The 18,201-nt window shown below is 36.9% G+C and overlaps 1 protein-coding gene across 1 annotated transcript in view; it reads right to left on the bottom strand.

The window, feature by feature from the left end:
- Window positions 1–11,126: 11,126 nt before the first annotated feature.
- Window positions 11,127–18,201, bottom strand: part of TLL1 (tolloid like 1) — a 126,560-nt gene continuing 119,485 nt past the window's right edge. Inside the window, exons 20-21 of the mRNA XM_053975458.1 lie at window positions 14,776–15,026; window positions 11,127–13,131 (exon numbers count right to left, since the gene is read on the bottom strand). Coding sequence (XP_053831433.1) covers window positions 12,997–13,131; window positions 14,776–15,026 — 386 coding nt within the window. The 3' untranslated portion in view covers window positions 11,127–12,996. The remainder of the gene's footprint in view (window positions 13,132–14,775; window positions 15,027–18,201) is intronic.

Raw genomic sequence — 18,201 nt, 5'->3', positions numbered from 1 at the left:
CTGGCTCCAGTAATACTGCAGGTATAACAGATATATTGCCTGTCACTGTGCTACAGAAGGTGAAGGTGATAGGAAGACTTGTATTTGCTTTCAAGGTGGCATGCCAAAGGAGCAATTCCTGTTACCAGAGCACACAAGTAGGGAGATTTTCAGAGTCCACCATTACAGAAGTTACTTGACTGCTATATAAAAGTAAACATTGATTTAGTTTTTATTTTCTGAGGGCAATCTGCAGCTGAAATAAAAGCAACAACTACTGGTGTATTAATACTTGTTCTTTATGACAGGTCTGCAACTGTGGTCATCAACACCTTCCAGCAGAAAATAATCTCAAATAGATCTCAGTCATCCTGTTTACAAATATGATCAGTAAAAAAAAAAAAACCTTTTTTTTTTCACCTTGCCTAGGAGTAAGGCCAAAACCCAAAAGCCATTTCTGAAGGGGATTTCCCTTTAACGAGTGGTAGCATAGGATGCTTTGAGACATCAAAGGAGAGAAGATACTAAGAGTGGAGAGCACTTCACTAGGATAGCAAAGGCAGTTTGTCTAAGGAGGCAGCAACAGTGCAACAAGGTTTATCTGTGCTGACATTCTCAAATCTTTAAAAATGAGGAACACTCTTGAACAGCTTAATCCTTGCTTTATATCATTATTTTCTCCTGACAAGACTTTTCACTTTTCTCTTTGCATATCCAACCAGAACATGCAGCCAAGAACACTAGTTGTGTTCATTTGCTCATCTCATGCTCCAGAAGAAAATCAACTATCTTCCCACCCTGACCCTATATGAGCATGAGCCAAGGTTGCTCCTTTGTGCGTCGGTGTAAACAGATGTTTAACTCAGTAACTGGTGTCCTTGAGTCTTGTAATTCATTTGCCTCTTCCTGTGGGGATGTGATTCATAATACCCTCTCTCTTTTCCTTTCATATTTATCCAAATACATCAGCAGAAGCAGCCCCACAGGCCACTGGCCAGCAGAGTTGCAGACCCTTTCCTGTAGTCATTAGAGTCCAAAGGGCTAGGCGGAAATGGCATTAAAATGAAGGTTAGTCCACTTGATAGCTCACCTTCTTCCTCACCAGCAGAAAAGGGAGTAATTTCTATTAAGCAGGAATGTGGGGACAAAAAATCCTCTTTATACTGGGCACGAAACCCACAATGCAATCCCAAAGAGAAAAGAGTGTATTTGGACTAACACACAGAAAGCAGAAGACAACTCACCCAATCTACTACTTTAAATGATAGTAAATTGCAGTTAATTAGCACAAACTCATTATCCCAGAACGTTAAAGCAAATAAATATGAGATACAATCACAAATCCCTCTAGAAATTAAAATTCCTTACCTTGGAGCATAGTACTCTGGTCAGCGGCCTAAACCACAAAAGTCAACATTGTTTTACTTTATTTTGGCAAAGGACTTTGAGTGAAGTTGCAAATTCATGGATTGAGCTGCAGAGCCCTTTGGATCCTTACCATATGGCCCTTCAAATCCCTTCCCTCCCTGGGACATAACTTGTTCTTTCTTCCAAATACACTGCTGTAGGTGTTGATTTATATAAATGGTAGGGGTTTGTACCTTCTAGCCCCTTTCCTGACAAGTCACTGGAGCCCAAGAATGGTATATGAGTATATGAGTTTTCATTTGTGCCAGATGCAGAAAGGCAACAAGAAACTGAGGCAATGCTCCACAGCTAAACCACATGAAGTTTCTGTTCATTTTCTGCTTTGTATAGTCCCCTCCCTGTGCAGCAGGAAAAGAGGCTGCATCAACTTCTTGCATCCAGCATAATACAGGTACTGCTCTGCTTCTTTCTCTCCCAACCCCCTGCCAGGATAGCCAATAAACAAAGGCAATGTTTGAATGAGAAGTCCAAACCATTGCAACAGCATAATGACAGCTTCTCACCTTCCCATTAATGATGGTGGACTTCAAACAACCCTTCCCACATCAGCCTCGTTCTTCCACATCGCTGATACCCCAAGCCCACTCCGGTGCACTGTCAACATACAGTTAATAGTACTTATATAAAAACTTATTTAAGGAACTGTAAGGGAATGGGATACAGGAGGTGAAGAGTTCCTTCAAACAAAAGGAAGATTATTGTCTCAGTCAAGTATATCTTTTACTTTGAGTCTTAGTGCATTTATAAGTGCCTTCTGCAAATGACTTGCCATCTTTTTTCCTTTAGGGCTTAAAGGTTACACTAAATTTCAGAGATGCCTGATATTAACTTTGATCTGTGTGTTAAAAATAAATAGATAAATGGTGCTAAAGTCTTTTCATTCCGGAAGGATGTTGGGTGATAAACTGCAAGGGTCAAAATCTGACCTGCACAACTCTAGAGCAGAACTTCATTACTTAAGCTGTACAGAGAGCTAAAAAGACCTGATTTCCTAGTGGTCCCAAGAGACATAATGATTGACAGGCAGATAAATAAGGAAGTAGAGTTATAAGAAATATGGACTATCTTTGAATTTAGAGGAAATGAGAAAAGCAGAAAGACCTTTTGCAGTCCAAGTGCAGGCTTAAGAATAAAAGGAGTAACATTAATAAATCTTCAGATTAAATAAATATTTAAGACAGGAGAAAAGCAAATTGCTAAATCATAAAGTGCTCTAAATTCGGATTAGAAAAGACTGCTCTTCAGATAAAAATATGTCTTCCTTTAAAACTGTACGCAAGTGAAATTGGAGGAAAGACAGACTGGCTTCCAGTAAGAAAAATGTTTTGCTTCTAGAGATACAAATGGATACACTGCATTTTGGGAAAAAGGCAAAGTGAACTGATAGGCTGAAACATAGAAAATTAAAGGAAATATTCTTAAAATTTTGCCTGTTAGGAAAAAAAAAATTGAATCCAACAACCTCCAAACCCACATGGCCACCTTTATTTGCATTTATTAATTTACATTTCTCAACATACAAACAAAAGATTATTTTCCTTCTGATAGCAGCTTTAAAGACAAAAGTGCAGTGGTAGAAAGCACCCAAGGTATTTCTCTGTCCAGCATTTGTCAAAGAAAATTCCAAAGGAAAGCTGCAGGTGATTTATTTTATAACACATATGACAAATATGGAATCCAGTGGAAGGTGTTGTTGCATTTCTTACTTCATTAGATGTCACAACACTACATTATTCCATTTTTGTATGAGTGTCTTTCTTAGACATGGTATGCCTTCTGAGGGAATAGCAAAAAATTTCAAAATTCCACATGCTCTTTGGGTTAAATCCATCACCATGCTCTTTGGGCTAAATCCATAAAGTAGTAAAAGCTAATAGCATTTCAGGAAAAAAAAAATCTTTGTTATTTGCATTTTTTGCAGCATATAATAAAGTTATTTCAAATCACTTTAGTTGTGGGAACAAATTTTCTTACAAGTTTTAAGTAATGACTTGATACTATCTCTTTTTTTTGGGTCCCATACAGGTATTTTGGAATAGGGTTGTAGGATGAAAAACAGACCTTGGAAAAACACAGATTTGCTGGATATGGCCATTAGGCCCTGCTATGCTATACAGCAATAAAGATACTGTAGAAATCTGATGCTTATTAATAGCAATCATCAGCTCTATAAATCTGACTAGATGTTAACTATGTTGATCACGTGATCCCAAATGAATGACACATGGTCCTGGCACAGGCCATGAGAAGAGTGCTAGAGTCTGTAGATTTCATAAAAATAAGGTAAAAATCACTAAAACCATTCTGTACAGAACAAAAAAAAAAAGTGATAATAAAGTTTGTTTCAAAACTGGAAAGGTTTGCTATTCATCCACCAATCTAAGCCAAATGCACTTAGATGATGTATTATGATCAAGAGAAAAATATGAAAAATGACAACATGACTGACATTTAAAGAAACCTCAATGAAATGCTTTTACATCTATAAATGTCCCTGAAGCTTTTGTGCAGTGCCTGGCCACAACCAATATTTCCACTTCCATTTTGCATGAAATACACCCTTGGCACAGAATATAAAAGTCATCACTGCAAATGTCCTCCCCTTCCTTCTTCTTCCAGCTTTTACTGCTGAGAATGATGTCTTACAGGATGGAATATCCCTTTGGTCAGCTGGGATCAGCTGTTCCAGCTGTGTCCTCTCTCAACTTCTGGTGCACCCCCAGCCTCCTCACTGGCTGGGCTGGGTGAGGAGCAGAAAAGGCCTTGACTCAGTGAAAGTTCTGCTTAGCAATAACAAAAAAAACCAAAACCCACTGTGTCATCAACACTGCTTCCAGAACAAATCCAAAAAAAGCTACTCTGGAGAAAATTAACTCTCTTATAGCTAAACCCACCACAAACCTCTCCACATTTTTCTTAGCCTTGCTTTTGTCCTGCCATTCACGTATTCTTTACAACAGAAAAGGACCAGTTTAAGAAAATAAGGTCTTCTACTTTCCATTTCCTCCTGTATTCATTAGATTTCTCTCACCCCTGGCCTTTTTTTTTTTTTTTCCTTACAAAAACCTGCTGAAATATTATCTTTTTAATCTGTTCTTTATGTAATTTTTGCTTCTTCTTAGTGACTGTCTGGTGACTGAAAACTGCTTATCAGAGCTTTTATCTTACAAACAAGATAGTGAGACTGGCCATTTACAACATGCACTGCTGTGTGGAAGGGCAGGGGAATGCTAGAGAATGAAATAGTAATTGGTGAGCTACTCTTGCATTGAAATATATTTGAGACATGCAGGAATAGAATGGAAATTTCTGCACTTTAATGAAATAAGAGAAGCCAGCTAACCAACATAAAACTCACTCATAGCCAATCCAAAATATCCTCTTCAAAGCACTCACAATTTATTTCAGAGTCCATAAGGGAATAATCAAAAGAAACAATGTCACAACTGATGCCATATTAGCCACTAAGATTTAGCTGAAATGAGTATAAAAAGTGTCTCTCCCTCCTTCATGCCTGATTAAAGAGTGGTTAATTATGATTGTTTAGAAGAGACAATTTCCCTAAAAAGAAATTTCCAGTGGGAAAGATGAAACCAACTTTTAAAAAGGATCTTGATAAATTATTTTCTGGGTGGGAATTCAGTTCAGTGAAGAAATATGACAAAATACAGAATAGGCAAGATGTGAATGTAGGCTGGGGTAACTGTAGGTCTCTTTCAGAACTCTACTGTTCATGCCAGGGATCCATTTCAAAATGCAATCCTGATGTTATTCTACCATAAATTTTGCTACAAACTCATGTCTGATTTCCACTGTGTTTCTTACACTTTGAATAAATGAAGTGGGAAACAGAACAACAAATTCTGTAGTATTCCTCAGGTGACTTTTGTCAGAACACAGTATTTAATGAAGTGCCATAACAGGCAACTGTAGTCCTCCTTTTTGGAAGGACATCAAGCACTGGGGATGTTGGCAATAGCGTACATTTTTCATTTGAACACTATTTCCAGAGACTTTTTTTTTTTTTTCACTTGAAACAATCAATCTCACTTAGGATGCAAACAGCTGTTCTTCATTCAACAACTTCACACAGAATAAGGGATTTTAAAGGACACGTTTGGGGTATTTTCTGTATTTGTATGCAAACTGCTATGAAGATCATGACCAAAAGTAAAAATAAAATAAAAAAAAAAGATCTTCCCTTATGTGCAGAAGCAGTAACACCACCATATTTTATCACCACATTTCAGTTTTTCTTTCTTCCTCAGTCATTCTACACTGTAGTCAAATCCTATTTTCATATTCAGGAGGTCCTTATGAAGGCACATTGTGACAACGTCGAATTGCTTTTAGCAATCGAAGCTTAGAGATTCACAACCTTTTTTTCTCCACCTTGCTCTTGCAATGTCATTTGCTTTGATATGTTAAATAAAAGCAGTGAATTTGTGGCTTCCCAGAAGAGACAGGATATATGCTGTTCTCAAGGAAAGGAAGAGAGGCACATATGTAATCTTACTTCTGAAAAATGTCTTTGCTCCCGGTTGACTTTGGTTAAGTAGTCTCAGGATAAAGTAAACAAATTTAATCAAATTTCTCTCTCTAAGTATTTTTTCCCATTGTTTTCAGTGTGATACACTGAATCCAACAAACAATCCAAGGTTTTTTTGGGTAAAAATCAGCAACTGCATGGACTGCCAACTGTCTTTTTGAGGGGAAAACTAACCATCTTCTCTGCTTGTCTCCTCAGGAAAGGAAATGCTCAGCCTTTTAGGCTAAAAGGTCCTTTTAGAAAGGCAAACCCAATAGCCTTTCATTCCTAGTTCTGCCAAACCAACACTAAGAAAGACTTGGAATCAATTCTTCTAAAATAAATAAAAAAAAAATATATAAAAGTCTGATTTTTACTCATACAGCTATTTTAATTAGAATCAATATTTTCTCAAGGCTTCCTGAAACAAAAGTACTTTGAAAAGTTCTCAGCAGAACTTTCATTCTGGCTATACATAAACATAACACTAACATGCCCTTTGCAATAGAGTATTTGAGAGCCAGATTTTGTGTAAACAACATTGAGAACTGCCCCTCCCTACTTGCATCTCTCCCTCCCACACCATTAATAGGCATAATGGTGGGTTACCACACACTAAATTCATTTAGCCCTCACTAAATTTCCCAAAAGTTAAGATCCTCCTTTATAGCATTAAAAAAAAAAAAAAAAAAAAAAAAAGCCAGCAAAACAACTCCTTCCAATGGTATCATGAATCAACCCATATTTAAACAGCTGTAAACTAAAATTAACACTAACGTAATTTTATGTCCTACAGGGCAAACTGACTAAGAAAATTCAGGATTTATCTGCTCTAAAATACACATTTTAAAAAGTACTATGCCAATGGTGCAGCACTCTCAAGGAAGTTTCACATTAAAAGGATAAAAACTAACTTAATATTGTGATTACCTAGAAATATTCCAAAGATGTTTTATTCAATGTCTTCACAATAACATTGTCTTTGCTGACATAATAACAAATAGAATTTTAAAGTAATTAATTAAATGTCAAGAGGTAATATTTTCAGCGCTGTATGGTCTTCCTATATAGCACAGTCAAGGCTCCGGATTTTAAAGCTTTTTGTCTCATGACTATAAGAAGAAATAGCAACAATGCAAGAAAGGCAAGCATATTAGTAAAGATGTCTCAAAGAAGTCAGGTTTTGTCCATGCAGCTCTTCAGAACATCAATTCAGTAAAGGCATCTCAACAACTGTCAACACCTGCTATATATTAATATTCTACTTGAGAATTATTTCCCAAGATGTCCAGGTTGCAGATGTGAGTCATTATTGTATTCTATCTATTATAATAGAAGTGTTTTCTTCTTCACTAGCTACAGTTCTTTCAATTACAAAGGTGTATTGCTATTACTATTAAATTAATTGAACATATAGCAAATGTTTTGCACAAATTTGAGTGGAGTTTCATAACTGAAAGGCATCTTTGGGTATTACTCTCTCTCTGTTAGACAACATTGTGTACGATATGGCTCCTGACGTTTGAGAGATGGGACTATCATCCCTGGGAAACTATTCTGTCTCTAACACTAAAGAGGTCTCCTGACACTCAGCTTAAATATTGTATTGTTCAGATTCATTTTTTCACTCCAACATATATTCGTGTAACGTGTTCTAAACAATCTCACTCTGCTCCATGAATGACATGCCATATGTAAGCCAAAATGTCTTTTTCATCTTTCCTTTTTCACTATATCTTCCCTTCATTGCATTTATTGTGTAGACACTTACCTGACACATCCCTAGAAAACATTACTGTGGAAGGAGAGAAAGGTCATTGAGCATGCTCTGAAAGATTTTATATTCCTAATGATTATTAGCATTCTTGTATTTCAGATGTTGCTATCACACAGTAAAGACCCTCTAACCTGCATGCATAAATTCAGGGATCCTTTCCAGGAGTTGTAACAACACAGGAAGAATTACTACAACTGAAGGCCATTGAAGACATTCACATGCACAAAAAAAACTTGTCATCTGCCTTTTTGTCGGTCATATCACTTAATCTTGCGTTATTAGGAGATTTGATAGGTTACAAATAAAAAACAATGAAAACAATTTCAGAAATGGGATCCAAATAGAGAGACTTAAGCCTTGCTAATGTTCCCTTTTGCTGTCCACCCAATACCACTGTACCATAAACATTTTTTGCCACTGCTACATCTTGTTTTCTTTGTGAACTCAGAATGAAAAATCAGGGGAAATGAGAACATTTTCTAACTTGCAAAATGTGCTTTTCCTTTGTTCTTTTTGTTTTAATCAGACTTTTTCCAAATCATCCCAATTCCATGAAACAATATTAAGCAGCTGCTTATTGTTTTGATTAATTGAATTCAATCAAGCAGAGTAACATTAAAATGCTGTCCCAAGTATACAATTCAGAACAGAAAAACTTAATAGTGCTAGAGGGGAAAAAAAAACCTCAACCTGTAAAAGCTGTAGCCCAGTGTTAGCCCCCCTCTCACAAATGGGTAGTTACTCTAGATGTACATGATTAGGAACCAAAGCAAGCTATTTCTTAGATTGTCTTCAGTTCTCTGAAAAAATCACTAACCAATGCAATTAGTCATGTAACTGTTCCCTAGGGAGGTGAAAGCAATATATCATAAAGCATTTTTAAAGAATATGAAGGATGCATTGAAAAAATAATATATCAGTAACAGTGCTGACTTTAGAGACTCCTTTTTTTCAATTTAATGTAGTTGTATTTGTGATAGCTTTATATTTTTTATATTTTGCTTTTTCAGGCACTTTGTTTTGGCTCCTATTTTTTTTTTTTTTTGACTTACCAATTAATAACCGAATCATAATCAGCAATGATAAAATTAAAATCAAAGCAAGTCTTTGGTAAGGTTCTGCCAATCTGTATGATCAGGTATGTTAATGTGATATAAACCATCCCCTCCTTTATTCATTTGGATCCAATTTCAGACCTGAAGTCAAAGCAAAATTCTCTGGTTACTGGCCAGGTCTATTTTAAGATTGAATACTTTCCTGAACTTGAATACACATATCAGGTCTCTAAACTCCGAGATTTGTAAATTTTGGCAGAACATAACCATTTAATTATAAAAGTTCCAGTGAGCCTCAGCAGTGACCACTCTCTGTGGTGGTGCAGCACACAGTTAGTGCAGCATGCACACAGCCTGTGAGGTCAACAACAATTTCCTCTGTTAGGACAAATTAGGTGTGTCACTTGCACCCTGACAGCATAGCAAAAGTGCAAAACTGGTTCCCCAGGTGGATAAAGCTTCCATCCAATGAATTTAATTTTTACAGTGGTTCAAAAGCAATCTGCTTTAAATGAAAAAGTGATGCTGCAATATTGTGTTAAGGATGTGATTTGGCTCTTACCCATGCTTAGGTCAACTCGGTATTTCATGGGTCTCACAGCAAAGCAATATTACTCAAATATGTTGCAGACTGTAACAAAAGGTCAGCAAAGAACAGAATATCTGCTGTGTGTGCACCTACCTTGCTTTATTCACTTCAGCTTGACCTCCACAGCTTGTATGTAAGACAACCATTTCAACTGCTTTCACTGTTGACTTTTAATCTTTTTACTCTTTTTGTCTCTTTTGTTTGTTTGGGAGGGTTTTTTAAGGACACAAGGAAAGCTTCTCACAAACATACCATACCTTCCATCTTGCCTGAGTGTGATATTGATCACAGGATTTGGTCTGCCACAGACGTAAATTCTCCAAGAACCTGTCAGCCATGAAGACCAGTACATTCCATCAAAATAACAGTTTATGATAAATTTAACATTAAAGAATAATACTCAGCACATCAGAAGCTCTTTATGTAGTTGAGAAGAAAACTTTATGATATGCTTCAGGAAAAGTAATTTAAATCCAGTGACTTTGCCACAGTCAAAAAAAGTTTGTGTCAAATGGGAAGAAGAACAAGTATCATCTTCACCCTGATGGGAATGTTGCCAGTAAATGCACTGTAACTAGACCTCAAAGCTGAACTGCACATGTGGATAACCCACACTGCTTTTCACAATTTCAAAACTCAAAATAAATTATTTTTTCATTCTTTTCTTATTGTTAGGTGAGTTATAAGGCATACTTCCCCTATAAGGGAGGAGTTCACTGCATATGTCATTTTTCATTACATCAGGAAAAACCTCCTAGGACTTGTAAATAGCTGAGTTTTTAATAGCATCTGATAGCACCACGAGGCACTCACCAGGATCATGGCCAGTGAGGAGATAGAACCCATATGGGTCCATTTATCAGCAAGATAATCATTAAGAACACTTTCTGCATTTTCACCACTCTGAAGCATATGAGATCTACAAAGGAATAACCAATCAGAGAAGTAAAATCAAACTTTGTATTTAAAGTTATGGCAACTACTCTCTTCTGACTTCTACATATTCCATGTGAAAAAATCCCAGCAATGCTGTGCTCACAAGCAATACTTTAACATGACCATCAAGAATCACCTTCCACAGAGAAATACACCATAATATATTGCCCCCCAGTCCAATCTCTTCTCCATCCATTCCTGCTGCACTATTTAATCTAGGACAGCACAATTTATACAGGGATCTGTAGGAATCAACAACAACAAAAGAAACCTTTCCAAAAAGTAATGATCTTGGCTCAACCCTGTGGTTATTAGAGTAATCCTGAGGGGAATAAGAAAGCCAAATTTAGAGAAAAGGAAGGCTTTAGCAAACAGAGAGAGATAATACTGTGGGGAGATGAGAACAGAAAAGTGGAAAATAAGACAGCATGGAAACTTGCATTTGCTCTCAGCCTCAGACTTTCCCAGTTCCTTTTGATTAACCATGCCAGGGAGCCACTGCTTCTGCTGCTGCTTGCTTTCCTTTCAGAAATTCAAGCACTGGAATTCCACACAGCTGATAAATTATGTAACAACATAAGAATACACATTTTATTTTTTAACTTCAGTAATATCTGTGCCTGAACTTTGTAGTAAAAGACCTTGGAGAGAATGTCTGTAGTTCATTTCTTGATCAAATAACCTGAAAAATGAGCCAAAAAGACAGTGGAGCAGCATTATAAAAACAAAGAAATTATTAGGTTTTTGAACTTCATACACATCAGCTATCTAAAAAGAAAAATACATATGAGTAATAACAGGGCTGTTAAAACAAGCAAAGAGACTATACAGACATTAATTTTTTATTTTTATAAAAAAGGTCAGATTTATTAGTGCCAATGTATGTTCATAGAAGGAAACAAAAACTAAGCTAATTTGAGTAGCAACTTACATCAAAGGATATCAAAATAAAATTTCTTTTAAGTGAAACATAATACCTCATTTAAACTTGATTCTTGCAAACTAGAAGTCCTTGTTATCTGTCTATGAAGCCTTTAAAGAAAAGTTGCTACAGTCAAACAGGGTCCTGATAGAACTTGGCACATAAAGAAACAATTCCATATTCACCCATACAATACCTCTCACTCTCCTGGAGCACTCATTCATACAATACTTACAAAATGCATATACATTATGACTAGAGCCATGTATGGCCTAAAGCACATAGAATATCTCAGTTCTAAATGTAACATATCTCTACATCAAAAGCAGGTCTCTGTATTTACAGCAGATGATCTCTCTCCACAGATGGGGCTTTTGCTTGAAGATCCTTTTGTTAGTGTATGTTAAGATGCTCAGGTTGTCAAGTTATTTATCAAATTAGGAGTGTATCTACAGGAAGATCTGTCTGACTGTGTGTGAGGATTCTAAGGCAATAATAGTAGTTGTTCCACAGGAATAGCACTGCCATTGCAACCCACTTTCCATCGGAGCAGTAAAGCCTTCCTTCTCCAGATGCAGCCAGGTATAGTGAGACATTCGTGATCTGCAAACTGTTGGCTCAAAAGTCTAAAACTTCTTGGTTTGTTTTTTTTTTAATGTTCATGGAATAGCACCATAGGAATTCACACTTGATATCAAAAAGATCCTGGGTCTGTTGTTTCGTTTTGCTTCACCATCATGGATAGTCTTACTCTTAGGAAAAAAACTAACAAAAACCTCTTTGGGAAACATGTCTTTTGGACACTACTGCAGCTTCATTTCTGAGTAACTGAATCAGGCAAATAGCTCATTCACAAAAAGGTCCAAAGAAATAAAGCTTAGCAGTTATTTCAAATGTACTGCTGAAAACAAATTCAGTAGGAGGAGTTTCAGATGATCCTTGACCATTTCTCTTTCTCATGGATACAGATTTTGATACAGGACAGGTTTTCATTTCAGTCTCTTTCTATATTCAGTGCAAAATAAGAGCACATCATCAGAGATAGCTTACTTAACCAGTAAACCAAACATTTTCAGATGCTTACACTATTAAAATTTAGTCAGCTAGTGATTGGTCACCAGTGATGATCAATGTAACAGTTCAGACTTCTCAGTCTTTAGTAAAACAAAATACTCTATAGATCAGTTAAGTTTCAGAAGTAGGATTTTCCAGTTTCAAAACACTAATAACCTGATATGACAGGTGAATTTGTAAAAAATACAGAACAATGCAGGAAGGCCTTCCCATTTCATATCTTCTTTCAAGTCCTTGTACAAGCCGTACGCAGGATTCAAAGTCAAAGCGACTAGGTAGAAGGACAGTATTTTGAGTGTGTGACCTAAAAGAGCTTCTTTTCCTTCTAGACACCATACAATTGTCAGAAGGAAGAATGGTCTAGAGGGTCACGTCCCCTGAATGAAACTGATTGAATCCACATGCGCTTCTAGCAAATACTGGACCATGAACAAAAGCTTTTATATTCTCCCTGCATGCAAAGTCCTTTCACAAGCTCTGCAGAGACAGTCAAGTATGGAGCCTGCACATCGTTGTCTTGACTATTTCACTGGGGTAGGTGATTTTCTTCTTTTATTTTATTTCATTTCAGTCTCTGGTATTATAAGTCAGCATTTCAACTGAACTTCAATTAAACATTTGTGCTAACAGTTAAAAAAAAAATGACATGCCTTCCTTTTCACTGTGCATTCTTTCTCACTCTTCTTTTCTGGTATAGAGGTTCTTGTGTTATTTTTTGGTGTGCACGCTATCTGGATATTTTATACTTCTGTATCGTATATGAAATCCTTTCTTGTTGATTGTATCATCAGTGTGAAAGTGAAGTAAAAGAGATTCTCCTGCTGAATAAATTTCTTCTGGTGGCTAAAATAAATTAATAAAAAGAAAAAATTATCTGTCCACTCAGTGTATTCATACACTATTTTTTCTTTATGAATATTTTGCTTTTCCTGCTACACTTCATCATGTAATTCCACTGTGTCTCATACAATACCATCTGACATCATCAGACAGAATAGCTCTATCTCATTGTGCTTTCAGTTAAAGGCTAGGAATTTTAGAGGCAGACTGAGGAAATAACCTAAACTCCTAGTTTTTCTCCAGTTCTGCTGGAGAAAGTAAGTGACTGGGCAGGACCATATACAATATTCTAAATTTAGATAAACAACACAGGCTAATACTATTTTCTATCTTATTCTTCACAGCCCTCAAGATGTCCTGTTTTATTACTGAAGCACATTGATCAGAAGTATCAGCTGAACTACGAAATCCTCCTTTTAAAGTTAAGAAGGTGGTAGTATGTACTAACATACATTTTCTTCCTACTCTAGTTTGAATTATCTTGCTTTTTATTTTCAATAGTTTTTCCATTTAATTGTATCTATCTTATGTGGCATCTGAAGCCATTCATTTACATCTTATCAGAACCAAACCATCACCACCAATGCACAACCATTCCACCCCGATCCCTTAAAGAAGTAATTCAGCCCATTTTCTAGTTCGCTGCCCTTCTACTTGTATGGTAACTTGCAAAGAAAAATATTGTTTTGTGTAAATTAGTAGATTTTAGACTCAATTGTAGCATTTCCCTTAGAATACATCCCCTACAGCTCAAGTGGAAGCATCTTTTGTGCAGCATTAATTACTGTTCAAAAATGCACTAAAGGGATTTAAGCCAGTTTACAGGTAACTTGTCTGAATGACTGAGATGTTTGATCCATCTCAGAGGCTGAAAAAAGTGACAGGTAATTACTTAAGAGCTCCTGTCATCTTATATAGTCTTTGAAGCCTTTTATCTAGGCAAAGAGTATATGTACAAAAGTGTGCTTGCACTGGCACACATATAAAGAATTAAGGAAGACCTGCGGGATCATTGCACCAGTTTTCACAAGGCAGGCAGCCAGCAGACCAGTGCAAGTCTAAAATGAGAAATAGGATACAGCATTTTCAGGGTGTCATCTGGCCAATTTCCTCCATGCCTCACAGTTAAAACGTGCCTGAATGCATATAGGATTTCATGGTTTTCTTAAGGCCCATATTAATCACCCAAGTTAGGAGCATATTTTTTTTCCCAAAAATCAGACTTAAAAGTTAATGAGCATATTATAAATACTTCCCAGCTGCCCCTCCTACTTTAAAATGTGGCTTCTTTCCAATTTAATGCATGAATTTTTAACATTGGTGCATTTCCCTCTATGTAAGAAAAAAAAGCTGCTAACTTTTCTTTGTGTGCTGATCAACATGCCACTGCCACTGCCAGCTACTAAAAGCTTAACATAACAATACTTTGGTCAAAAAATAGGTAAGAATATTTACTGATGAAAATATTTCAAGGGAATGATTGTACTACAAGCCTGCAAATTTATACATTAAAATCTGACATAGATAATCTAGTACCTTCAGTATAAGGTGTAGTAACTGAATCTCATGACTGTTACTTTCCTCTGCCCTGCCTTTCTTCTTTTTGTATAAATGAAAAAAAAAAAATGTTTCTACCTATTTACTTACCCCAGATCCACAAAATCGACCAAGTCTCACTGCTGTCTTATCATGACCATCAAAAAGCTCCACGTAATCATAGCCACAGTCTGCCTCTTCCTCAACCTCAAAAGTCTGGAACATTAACTCGACGCGAGCACCGCGCTCGGCCACCAGCAGCCAGTCACAGTCTGCCTGAACCGGGTAGTTATTATCACCAAACTGAGCATGTGAGTACAGGTCCTTGGGCTTGAGTTCAGCTTTCAAACGACCACCACACTCTAAATGGAGGGAAAAAAAGATGAAGAAGCTTATCCAGTGCAAATCTGTGTTTTCTTTTCATAGATGCCCAGTCTCATTCAGGCTGTGTGCATTTTAATGTCACAAGCAGGTTAATCAAACAAGCTGGGAGAGAAGTACTACACAGTATGAATATAACTCCATCATTCTGAGTTTTCTTATATAAATTCTCTTTTATAACTAGAGACACTTGAACATAGTTCATAATTTCCAATTGAAAGATGAAGACAGGGAACACCAAAGGAATGTGGTTTAAGCAGTACAAAAATCTTTTGAGTAGGCACTGGAAAGATTCCTGTGGCCAGCAGTGGTGACTTCCACAGGAGTTAATGACACCATTTGCAAGTGATGGGGAGGATCAGCTCCAGCACACTTGTAGTCAGTGACTGAGTGCAAAACTCTTTTTTTCACAGTAGGGTCAGCTTTAACCATAATGTGGCACCTGAAGAGGCAGCTCAATATTAAACACCACTGCAAAGCTTGCTGCCTTGCTTGCTGTGCAGTTCATGGGCAGGCATTTCTCTGCAAAAGAGTGGGCTAGAAGAAAGCTGCTGCTACCAGATAAAGTCTTGTAGCTGAAAGTCTGTTCTTGAGGCAAGCCTTGGACAGGAGATCCGTGCCTTTTGTCAAAACCATTATTTTAGCAAAAATCTCTATTTGTACGCAGTTGTAAAATTGATGTGGGGCTTTAGAGCTTGTTTGTTAACTGCTCAAAGAGTTCAGAATTTAAATATGAATTAGCTTTAGTGCATAGGTGAATAAGGTGTAAAACAAATAAGTAGAAGTGTTATTAGAACCCAATGAAGAACAGACAAAAATTGTACTTAAGAGGAAAAATGCATTGTTTCCAAAATGCATTTCCAAAAGGTGGGTGCAGACTTTTTTACTTTACATATACGAAGATTTCAATATAAACAGAATAATTTTGTTTTGGTTTCTCATCAAGAACAAATCATGTCTTACAGCACTTGATAAAAACATCAAGTGCAAATGAGCTTGAACAAAATACTGAGACTCAGAAGTTTAGATTTAATTTTTATAAATAAACAGATAATTTTATCTGCATTTAAAATACGTAGATATTATTGATTGATCATTTTAGAGTAACCTGAAACAAAGAGCAAGATTCAAATCTTTCTAAGCTTTGGTGAAGAGACACTTTGAATTTTACTTCACAGACTCCACCCACACGAAACATGACCAATTGCACTATTATATTGTGAGGAGTCACATTTCAGCTGAGAGTTAATAATGGTAATGACCAAATCCTTACTCTTTAAAAAGAGTGTGTTTTTTCTTAATAGGGAAATGAAGGAATAAAACCAGGAAATATAAATTATGTAAGTAATCCATTATGTGTGATCAGTTCAATCTGAAATTTCAAATATTTTGCTCTTAAAGAATAAATAAGAGCACATAATAAAACATCAGCAAGTAGTTCAAACAGTTATTTCTCATTGATATTCTAATTTACTGTTTTTTCTCCTTATTCTGAATTTCATTTGGGTTTTTTTTGTTGTTGTTTTGGGGTTTTTTGGGGTTTTTTTTTTGTTGTTGAGGGGAGAGGGGGTTGTTTTGGGTTTATTTTTTGTTTGACTGGACTCTTGCCAACATTAGGAACATCTCATTGCCACAGACACCAAACAGCTGCAAAAAAGAAAACATTTAATGAACTGTCTGCATTCTTTCCCTCTGTTTGCTACAGAGGACAGGAGCTTAAAGGAAAGTTGTAGCCATACAACCACAAAAAAAAGGCCATTTCTGTTCCCCTGCCCTTCTCTCACAGATAATTCTCGCCTCATATTTTAGAATAGAAATTACAAGCCAAATTTTCAGTTTCTTAAGAATTAAGCTGTAGTTTCAGAAGTCTACATCCAGCCTGCACAACGAGGCACTGCACTGAGACATGTGGGACAGGCACAGAACAGAGCAGAGCCATGCAGCACTGCTTACTTAGCCTTGGTACCAGGGCAATCAAGCAGTAGTTTCCTGACTGTTTAACCCGTTTAAGCCCGGGTTAAGACTGTTTAAGCCCGACAGTTGGGAAAAGCTTAAATCCACACCATCTGAACTAATGAAACAAGATTATAAATTTGATTCAGCACTCCCATACTGAATTATTACAGCTATTTTGGAAGCAACACATGCATCTAAACTTAGTGACATCTGAGATATCCAAATTGGCTTGAGATACCCTCCCAGCGTTGACAGATACAAATAGGACCTACAGTAGATCCGTAACCTCCTCGAGCAGTGGCTGGAGCCCAGCCACCATAAATGAAACTGTCCAGAAGAGAACTAGATGCCTGAGTTAGGGCAATCAGATCACTCCCTGAACAAAGATGCTTCATGTTCTGTCAGGAGCATTTTTATGAATTCCTCTTGGATGGGTTATGCCTTTTCTGAGAGGGGAAAATATGACAATCTCCTTCTAAAACTGCGTTGCACTTTCAAAACAGCATTTTATAAGTTTTGCTCCACCAAAGGAAGCCTTTCAATCCAGTTTATTTTTTAAGCTTTACTGTATTTGCTGCTACATTTTTATCCTGTTTTCTGAAATAGTAAATGGAAATTTGGAAATTGGATAGCACTTCAAGCCAAAAAGTGTCATAGAAGGGAAATCATCATCATCATCGACAGCATCTACTGGAATAATAAAGGCCATTAAATCATGAAGATGCCAGGAATGCAGCAGCAGAGACAGCTCTGGGCACAGAATCCAGCTACTCATTCACTGCTGTTGTGTTACAGCAGTCCTTTCACTGAGTGAATTCTGCCAGCATGTTAGAAGTGACGGAAGCATCTTCCTCGGCACTCCCTGTCTGTCTGAACAGCTGTGCAGGATCAAACACAACCTTATCTGCTTCCATTGCACACCATTCAATCATTTTTTCCTAGAAAAGATTAACTAAGGGAATACAGTCCTCTGCCCATAGGATTGCATAACAGATATCTTGTTAGGTATCTGTTCATTCACATATGCCTATAGCACAGAGGTAAAATTCTCACAGAATTCTCACAGAGTGTCTGCGTTTGGCTCAAGGCTGGAGAAACAGACTGCAAGACCTGAGCTGTCCCTCATTCAAACACTACCTCCAGGTACATGCCAGAGATGAGGGTTCATCTCAGGGAGCAGTCTGTGCAACAGCAGCTGAC

The sequence above is a fragment of the Vidua macroura genome, chromosome 4, assembly GCF_024509145.1.
Source record: "Vidua macroura isolate BioBank_ID:100142 chromosome 4, ASM2450914v1, whole genome shotgun sequence".
NCBI lineage: Eukaryota > Metazoa > Chordata > Aves > Passeriformes > Viduidae > Vidua > Vidua macroura.
The sequence above is the reverse complement of the archived record's forward strand: the minus strand, read 5'-3'. Positions and strand labels throughout refer to the sequence as shown.